The following is a 9909-nucleotide window of genomic DNA, read 5'->3' as shown; positions in this document are numbered from 1 at the left end:
TATCGGTCTGAGGATGGGAAATTTTCCATTGCTTTATTATCTCAGTAAAGCTCCTCCGCTTTGCATTGTTTGGGTGAGGACTTTATGCTTGTTCTTAACAAGCTACCAGGACTGTCTCAGATGTACAAAGATCCCAGTTGTCAATCTACAGCCTGTCCCATGCAGTTTTGATACAGTGCTTTATCCAGTCATGCATCGTTCAGAATCTAATGGCACCAAAGAGAACACTTCACAACATGGATTCAAATAGAGAAGCCCGGTGGCCTATTTTGTATCCCCTTTGCTCGTCATCTGAGCAAACAGTACAAACACCTAAAACATCAGTCTGAAATTATTTCAGCAAGGAAGAAATATTAGAGGCACCATTTGTGCCGGTCAGAAGGGAATAGGGAGAGGGTGGGGGAGGGTGAATGAAAGATATTGGAGATACGTATACAAACACACTCACCTCTTGACCAATCATAGAGTAGCATGGTTGGTATGAGGGTGAAGTGGGTGAAAGGGAGGGGATTTGCTGGTCACACCATGCTACCCTCCTGGCTGCAGAGGCAGTGACAGGCACCAGATGGGTACTGAAAAACAGCTGGGGGAAGGCAGCACCTTAACATATTGTAGTAGCAATCTATCAAAGCTTCCAGCTCCTCCCAGCAACTTCAATCATAATCAGATCTTGTCTTTCTCTTCATCTCTCGTTTCTCCTTCAAAGTAACCATGGATTCACTCAGGATAAACAGTGCTGTTTCAACATTATTGATATGCAAATCTTAGCAATATAAATATGGTAGTCAATCTCAAATGTAAACTACAGATCTATAAACCTTGATTTTTATGTTCTAACCTGTTTAAATAATGTAAATATATACACACATGGTCTATCTGGGTCCTTTTCTGCCCCAGAAGATATTCACAACAGGTGCCAACAAGATAATGCTTCCAACTCTCTAGCAATCAATCAGAAGTAACAAGTTATGCTTGTGCTGTGGCAAGTTCGATTCAGAACAAAATAATTTATTACAGATCAAATCCTGCTGCTGAAAGGGATATAAAGTGCTATGGGTACAGTGAAATCCAGATATACATATTTGCCAATTATTGAATCAGAGTCTGTCCCCATTAGTAAGGGATAGTTAGACTTTACTTATTACAAACAGAGGAATATTAAAAAGGGGCTACCTTGTTTGAGATTGCAGTTTCTTAGCTGCAAGTTTGAAGGTTCTGTGAAAGATTGCAGAAATGAATCACAGATTCCCCAGTCACAAAAGGGAGGAACATAGTCCTCTCCTCCAAGGCCTGACACTGCCTCTGAAGTTCTCAGCTGGATATGGGACCAAGTAGCAGGAGGTGACACATCCCTCTCTGACTTTCCCTCATCACTGGCTGGAGGCATCTGCTCTCCATTCAACTCTTCAAATCAACCAGCTGAGCTACCAGCAAGAGTACTGTCTGGAAAACTGCAGGTCACATCACAGTCCAAATGCACTCTACCCTTACAAGGAAACGTGATCATGGAAGAAGTGTTTGCGTTCCAGCCATCCCTGGATGTAAGCATATATTAGGATTCAACTGTATACATAATGCACAGAGGGCATAAGCACCTGGTTCAACAGGGGAAACAGCTCTGGGAGTTGGTCCTACTGTGCACTCAGATTCATTGGGGAATGACTTCATGAAAACTATCCAATTGTTCAGCACAGCAGAGATTATCAAGTCATTTGCACATTTTCAGCAGTTCATCTAGAAACTAGCAGTAAGTCTCCGGTGTGCTTCATTTAGTCTTTGTAAATTGTGACCAGTATAATAGATCGACTGAGTTAGGAAACTGTTTGGGATTTGTGAGGAAAGGTCAGGTTAACGCTGGGTCTAAACTATTCCAGAAGACACTGTGTTTGAAAGTATTTGCATTTGATGAGGTTCAAACAGCTTGAAGAAGGGCCAAGGGCTGACCTCCTGTTTGTGTTAAATTAGCTAAATGCTCTAAGAGCTTTCAATTACAACAAACAACACACCACCACTAATAAAGTGCCTTCAAGGTAGAAAAAAGTGCTTTCAAGAGGACAACAAACAGATGCTAAGTTGAAGAGACAGGTTGGCAGCGTTTAGGGTAAGCGAGAACAGAGAACAAGTGAGGAATTCAGAGACATAGTCAAGTGTGTATGTTTGTATAAGCTATTTTGGTGAGGTGTAGTTCGTGGGAAGAGGGAAAAGTATTCCAGAAGTAGGGCTGAAACTGTCAGAAAGTTCTATCACTGACAGTGGAATGGACAGCTCATGGAGAGGAACTAATAGGAGTGTCTGAAGAGATTTGAATCCCACACACATCTTATTAATCTTATTTCCCCGCCTAAGATGTCAATCCAGAAGGAAAATTAATGCTTGGACACATGATTAGAGAAACAGAATTGCAATAATTAAACTTAAACTGTCCAGCATTACCCTTTATAAAAATACCAATCTTGAACGTTATACTGAGGCAGCCACAGACCTATCAGTCTCCCTTCTCTGTCCTGTTAAAAACATCTGAACTGCTGTAAGGAGACAGTTTATGTGTCTGCATGTGACATTCTAATGAGGGATTTCACACAATGTAAGAGCCCTGTCTGTAATAGTAAAAGCTGCAGCTACAATTCACGAATATCACATCCCCAACAGGCTTTTCGTACGAAACACAGCAACACTGGAATCACAAGATCAATCAGGTAATTTGGGCAAGTTCTCTCTTCCACAGGAATTTCTGAGCCAACAAATAGCTGGCACTCCTACTGCAAGTCCTACTGCAGCACTGGAACCCAGCTCTGAATGGGTACTCGACATCAATTCTCCAAACGTCCTCCTCAGTAGATTCTGCCATCCCTGCATCTCAGATTGGGAGCCGAGAAGTAAAGTTACTATGCCACTCCTTATCCTCCGGCCTATGTAATAGTGATCCAACAAAGACTCGCTCACTAGGAGCTGCAAAGACTGCACTGTTGAATAAGCACAAGGTTCAGTAAACAGGAGCTTTGTCCAGTGCTGGAACACACTGGCCTTTAGCGGAGACATTTATGAATATTATGGGGGTGGGGAGAGCAGTGCGGATGGCATTTCTAAAGGTTGCGAACTAATTGGACAAAGAACTCTTCACCTAAATATATGTGATCTTTTTTAGTCACATGGTATTCATATTCCAGGAGTAGTACCCCAATTAGCTGATACCTCTGACGGGTAATCCAATCTGAGGAAGCTTGTGTACACAGCCTTACTCTTCACTGCCACTCTCTGCAATAACAAACAATAGGCCTGAACTGTTTGGGAGCTGAACAAAGAATTATAGATTGCACTGACCATTTCATTGGTTTCTGGCTGGTATTCTGTCAGCAGCCCTTGAATGCATCAGAGGCTGCTATCAGCCAACCTGCAGGGTTCTTGTTGGACACTAGGTTCCCATGGGTCTAAACAGTATTAGCACTTTATTCAACAGAATTGGTCATAAGTTGGGAAATGTGGCAGGTGGGGAAACTGAGGAAATGAACACTGAATTGGGAAATTGGTGTCTGTGCTGCGTTCTGCAAGGTTATCGGAGTGTCTGACAGTCACTTTCAGGAGAGATGTGCTCGGTTTTCCAAGTAGCTCTATTTCCTATTTGGAGATTGCGTGTTTCGTGTTCCTGCTCTTCTGATGCAAATCCACCTCACTGTCAGCACGGCCCTCTGTGGGACCGCACCAGCACAGTGAGAGGGTGCCGTGCGATCCCGGTGTGATCCACAAGCATCCACTCCAAGGTGAGAGACCACTTCCATTTTACATTAGACAATGCACCAGCCTTACATCCAGTCGCCAGCCATTACTCGGCCTTGAATCATACATCACATCAAGTTGGGATATAAACACAAGAAACATGATTTACAGAAAAATAACCCACAGGTGAACCAGGCCTGAAAGATCACGTTCTGAACCCCACCCAAGCTGGTTCCAAAAGTCTATTCCATGATCTCTACCCGCAATGGTGGGAGGATGCTAGGGAGCATGTTCTCCCAAAAGTACAGCCTGCCATGTAGTCGCACCAGTCCTGGGAACACTTTATGTAGTATGCTAAATAGCTAGTTTTTTACAAAGAGGTTGTACCTGCTCTTGGAAGGCACATTCTTTAATAGCCACTTAGAAACTAAATTTGACAATTAAAGGGCCCGGTATCAGAACAGCAAGAAGCGAGACAGAGATCCAGACCAAGCTCATGGTTTTGTCACCACACAGTGCTGTAAATCCTGGCAGCCATGCCTTATCCAGTCCTATGGATTAGAAGGGAGTGATATCAAGTTGCCAGGCAGCAGGCTTAACACTTAAAATGAAATGCTGATCTGAAATGGTTCCGTTTACCAGCAGCAAGACAGCAACCTGTTAAGTCAGAGACCCAGCTGATTGTGTTGGGAATTTGGACAGAAAGTGGGGCTAATCTGCTCAAGCTGGTGAAGTAGAGAATAACACTGATGTTGGATGATAAGTTAGGCTAAGTAATGCAGTGTGACAATCTGTGCAAATCTCTTAAATTTGCTGCTTGTAATGTGATTTGCTGCCTGCCTAATGCAATTACGCAACAAAGTACCAGAAGCATGACAATATGAGGTTCTAAGCAGATCTGAAAGACGACTTACTCAAACTAGACAGGGTTATGACATGGGACAACATTTACACTGGTATGATCTACACTTCACCCTCCATTCCTGACAGCCCTCTTGGCTGCTGATCCATTTTATGTCAGAGCCACTTGCTTTTACAAGTGCTGCCATCCTTGATGCCAAAGTCATCAGGACTAAACAAGCCCAACCTGCCTTCTGATACAGGATGAGAGCAATAAAATTCCTCAGCCAACTGGTTGGTGCTGTTCATTTGATTTAAACAGTGGACAAAAAAAAAGAATCTCTGGTTAGGGTAATGTGATAATGAAATATCATCTCCTTCGGGCCCAAATGTATGGATCACATGTAACACTTTGGCATTTTTTTTTGGGGGGGGAAGGGGGATTTGATTGTTAAAGTACTGGTGCTCATGCCCAATCCCTAAACAAACCACAGCTTTTGCAGTACTTCCCAGACACTTAACCTAACAGCGGTCTGTAGCTCTTCTGCAGTGTGTATCCATGGTGCTCTTTTGCATTAACGTTGTCTGTACCAGAAAGCTGCCCTGTGTTTCCACTGTTTTGAGTTCTGCAGTGGAGGCTTGCAGCACTCCTTTCCTCTCCCTCAGGTGAGCAGGGAGACTCCGAAGTCCACTGGGCCCAGGTCAACGGTGCTCAGAAGATATCTGGGCACATCTTCCAGTCCTGGGTGTCCTTGCACTCCCAGTAGCCACCTTTGTAAACAAACATGTCCTCTCCACTGATGGGGTCCTCTTTCTTCTCAAACCATACTGGTTGGTAGGGTTCATACTCACTGCCTGTAAAAGAAGGATCATGTATTGTGACAATGTCATGCACAATTTCAGGACATCCAACAAGGCCTTCACAGCCAATGAAACCGTTTTGAAATGACAGCCACTGTTATAACTAGGGAAACACAGCGTGCAATGTGTACAAAGCAGTATTCCCTGGACTCCCATCCTAGATATCTGTTCGAGTCTTCAAATCCAGTGACCTAAGAGTGATGCCACCTGAGTTAATGCTAAGACAGCAGAGGAAAGTACCTTTGTACACTCCCAGCAATAAGTCAATATTGCCAGCATGCCCTCTTTCCGTGGAGTGATATTTTCCTTCTCACATAACTACTTGAGGTTACAAGACTTCAGAATTATCTTCCTTTTCTGTGAGGATTATTGCATTTTTAAGTCTGACCTCTGGGGGAGATGCTAGTTTTCCTTGGCGGTCTACACGTTAAGGCTGAAGCTCTGGGGTCAGAGGTGAAAGTTCAGTGTTCTGAGACACCTCACCAGCACCACCTGGTGGTACTCCCAGTTGCAGCTGAGCCACAACAAGCACGCAGTCGATCCTCACCTTCCTCCGCAGCTGTGGCTGCCTCTGCCTCTCTCAAGCGCCGCACGGCTCTCTGCTTCTCCTCCAATCGCTGCTTTTCCACATTCGCCTCCTCCCAATCACCATTCTCCATCAGACGTTGATCCGGTCGCAAGCGACTGTCGGTTGGAGCAGTTCCGCTCTCCATTTCATTCAGGGTCAATGCCAGTTCAGAAAAGTAGTACATGTTTTCTGCATTTTCACTGCAATAGAAGAATTACCAATTATTGGGCATCTTAGCAGAGCAACCATATTTGTGTGGCCTTGGAAGAGGTTCTTGCATAGATTCAATTGAATGATTTAATGGGTTTTTGTTATGATCACAGGTTCTTTTATTGGACTTTTAACCCATTGATTGCACGAGGTTGAATGTGGTCTAGTTAAGGTATTTGCAGAAGAACTATTTTCTCTGGTGGAGAACATCAGAATAAGAGGGTGGATTTTTCAAATTCAAGATGAGCCATTCAGGATTACCATCAGGAAACGCTTCCTCAGACAAGGATGGTGAAATGCTGGAACTCACTGGGTCAGTTTAGAATCTTTATGACAGAGATCAATAGGCTTTTACTGATTTACTTTGTTGGGTATTGTGGGATACAGAGGAAAAATGAATTAATCGAGTCAAAGTATGAATTAGGAAATAATATTTAGGATTGAAATGAATGGTAGAGCAAGCTCAAAAGGACTGAATGGCATAATCTATTTCACATTCCCAGGGCTCTTCTAGGCCTGAAACCACAAGGTGCAGAATGTTGCGGTGCTGGTGTTACCTTACATGTCATTGTTACTTTTAATGACTTCACTTGTACATCATGATGATACGAAGGCTTTAAGGAGTACATTTTGTTTTTTTTTGTGAAGAAAGGCTCAGACAGAGGTACAGAGTGATCTGCTCAAAGCTAGTGAAGTAAACAGCTTGTGAGGCTTTGAGCATTTTAAAAAAAGTTGGAACAATAGAAGCAGCCTAGATGGGTGGGATCAAGCTCCTACAGAACCAGGAGTTTTAGTTTTAGCTTTCTGCAGTTGCTGGTGTTCGCTTCCTGTTGCTAGAATTGCATGGGAGACGACCTATTTGACTGAATTTGCTTTTGCCAAGGGTGTGTTTAAGGAATATTACTATACTGGAAGAGTTAATTAGTTGCAGCATATATAAAATTATTATTAAGCATTTTTATAAGCATTTTATTAAGCTAAGCCAATTTCTTTTATTTTTATTTTGTATTTTTACACTATAGTTAAAATAAAGTGTGTTTTGCTTAAAGTTGCATAGTTTGACCAATAGAATTGCATCTGGAATGCAATGCCTTAAACTTTACATTTAAAATAAGGTAGGTAGGTCTAGGCTATCGTTGCATTATATTTTGAGGGGGTTTAGTCCAGTACATGACAATATGAAGTACAGTCACAAAATTAATCTGCATTCATACATCATCTTTTGTTTTAGAGTTGATACGGAAAGAACAAAAAAATGAAAGAAAGAATGAACAGCAAGTCATGTGTGGGGGTTACGGGATGTGATTAAAGGCTTGGCTGCAGATGGTGCCACAATGAGGAGATTTGGGAAAGAATTCTGATATGTAAGCCAAACAGCTGACTACTATGGTGAAGGGAAGGATGGACAGAGTGGAAAGAGTAGGGTTTCAGGAGGGGTAAATGGTTGGATGACACTGTGGAAATAAGGTTGCCATGTAGTGATGGGATAGTCACGGTAGGCACAGGGAGACAGTAAACAGGGTTGAGCTGGATTTTGTGGATATCAGGGTAGATCCAGCTGAATTTTGAACAGGGTTCCAAATAATGAAGGGTAGAAAGTTGGAATGGAAAGTAAGATACTGGAGAAATAGAAATATACCAAAAGTCTACAAAAGTTACACTGCCACTAGGGACCAGGTGGAAATGGAGGCAAGCCAGAGTGGAGTAAGTGGTTTCAGTGATGAGTGGGATGTAGGCTTGGAGGTCTGTGGGCAACCTCACTCATGTGCATTGATAATCCACGGTTTCGTTTTCTCTGGACCGTCATCCAGATTCATGCATGATCAGGCAGTTTGAGATCCCGGGCCTCAGAATAGTGTTTCACAATAGATGGGTTGGGGGTTGGAGAGTGTGAGGGCAGTCATCGGGAGATGGAGTGATCAAGGTTGGGAGAACAATTTGGGATGACGTTACTCTCTCAGTAAAGGTTAAATGCTGCAATCTGACTGTTACATTGTCTGAAATAATATGATTAGGTACAAGAAATTCACCATACTGATCTACACAGCTTATAGGAATCTCCAACAGGGTGAACGGTTCACGATGCTTCACCTCTGTTGGATCTTTCATATAATTCTGCAAATGTCTCTGAAAAGATCATTTTGTGCATGGTTCAATAACAATGCACCATGGACGGACTCATGGACTGAGATGATGGCGATTAAGCAGGGAGGAATCAGCTGTCCTTTCCTGGGTCTGGCCTACATGTGACTCCAGACCCCCAGCAATGTGATTGACTCTTAACTGTCTTTTGGGTAACTAGGGATGGGCAATAAATGTTGGCCCAGGCTGTGACACCCTCATCCCATGCAAGAGTTAAAAGAAAATCATCATGCCTTATGTAAGTGAAAGAAAGGTTATGAAAGGGTTAATATCTCAGTAGAGAAGAGACTCTTTGGTGCTCAAGTAGAATTGGGAAGAAGTGGGTGAAGGGGTTAATCCCTTTTGGTGGAAACAGGTTCTGCAATGTCACGTTAGAATGTGTTACAAGCAAGTGCAAGGATTAATCTTCCCACTGATAAATCGGTTTAGTACAGGCTGTGTATATGGATCCAGGAGTAGACTTGCATCATAAAATCTAAAAGAATGAGGGAGGCCCTTTGATGGCTCCTGGAAAGAGGACAGAGTCATGCATGAGTGGTTAGTCTGTGACTGCAGCACAGTGTACTCGGCAGATCTACAATGTGCAGTGAGCTTGCAAAGTCAGCAGCTCATACTCACGGAAGTGCATACTTCCTCCACAGCATTTTGGGCGGCAGAGTCTGGTAGACTGTTTTCTGTTTGCCCTCGCAGCTGGTCCCATCTTGACTGCTCTCCACGACTTTTGCAAATTCCATCTTCTCATCCCATGTTCCCGACAAGATGTAAGTGGCTCTGCCTTCTGAGTCTGTCACCACACCGGTCACCTAATTGCACCAGGAGACCAAACGTCCTCTTATCACATTACAACAAACTTCCCCAAATTCAGAGAGAGGAGACATTTATTACATCAGTCTAGCCATCCCTCCACTCCCTATCATTATGTTTCATCATATTTCCCACTGCATTGAGTATGGAAAGAAAGCTTACAGAAGGTAGGGGTCACTGCACAGGGTGAAACTTTTCCAAATCCTATCTGCACCCAGTTCTAACTACAGCATATGCACAACTTTTCTTCTGTGCCACCTTGGACACCAACTTGCTCAGTGTTCCCGGTGTACCATCACAGTAGGTATCTCAGTGAACTTGGGCTGTGGCTATACCACTCAACACATTAAGCCTAATCAAAGTTCAACACAAACAAACACTCTCCGAGCCAAGCATTGTTTAGGTGAATAGAATAGATACATATAAGGAGAACGTAGATCAGCAAATGAAGGAGAAAGATATGGAAGGGTATTATGAAACCAGATAACCTTTTGTGGGAGGAGGTTCATATAGGATTTAAACATCGACCTTCCCAGTCATACGGAGAGGCCAGTATGTGTGCTGAAAATTGTTTTTAGTCTTATATTCAGCCTTTGTTTACTGCGCAGGCCCAGAAATTCCATGTGAAGTGGAAGAATCCCAAGAGACAAAGGGGCTAGTGGAGAAATGGGGCAGCCGACTGTCCTCTTGGGGCTCCACCAGGACCCTATTTAACGGAGACTCAAATTTTATATCATTGGCCATGAGCTCACTGCCCAAGTCAGTTGACA

At 43.2% G+C, this 9909-nt stretch overlaps 1 protein-coding gene across 14 annotated transcripts in view; it reads right to left on the bottom strand.

Annotated features, from left to right (window-relative positions):
• Positions 1 to 9909, bottom strand: part of osbp2b (oxysterol binding protein 2b) — a 331588-nt gene continuing 321679 nt past the window's right edge. For all 14 annotated transcript variants that reach the window (XM_072587169.1, XM_072587170.1, XM_072587171.1 and 11 more), the window contains 3 exons: positions 8954 to 9138; positions 5963 to 6183; positions 1 to 5409 (listed from right to left, as the gene is read on the bottom strand). In XM_072587169.1, the coding sequence (XP_072443270.1) occupies positions 5267 to 5409; positions 5963 to 6183; positions 8954 to 9138 (549 nt within the window). In that variant the 3' untranslated portion in view covers positions 1 to 5266. The remainder of the gene's footprint in view (positions 5410 to 5962; positions 6184 to 8953; positions 9139 to 9909) is intronic.

The sequence above is a fragment of the Chiloscyllium punctatum genome, chromosome 17, assembly GCF_047496795.1.
Source record: "Chiloscyllium punctatum isolate Juve2018m chromosome 17, sChiPun1.3, whole genome shotgun sequence".
Lineage (NCBI taxonomy): Eukaryota > Metazoa > Chordata > Chondrichthyes > Orectolobiformes > Hemiscylliidae > Chiloscyllium > Chiloscyllium punctatum.
This window is presented reverse-complemented; position numbering and strand designations above follow the sequence as displayed.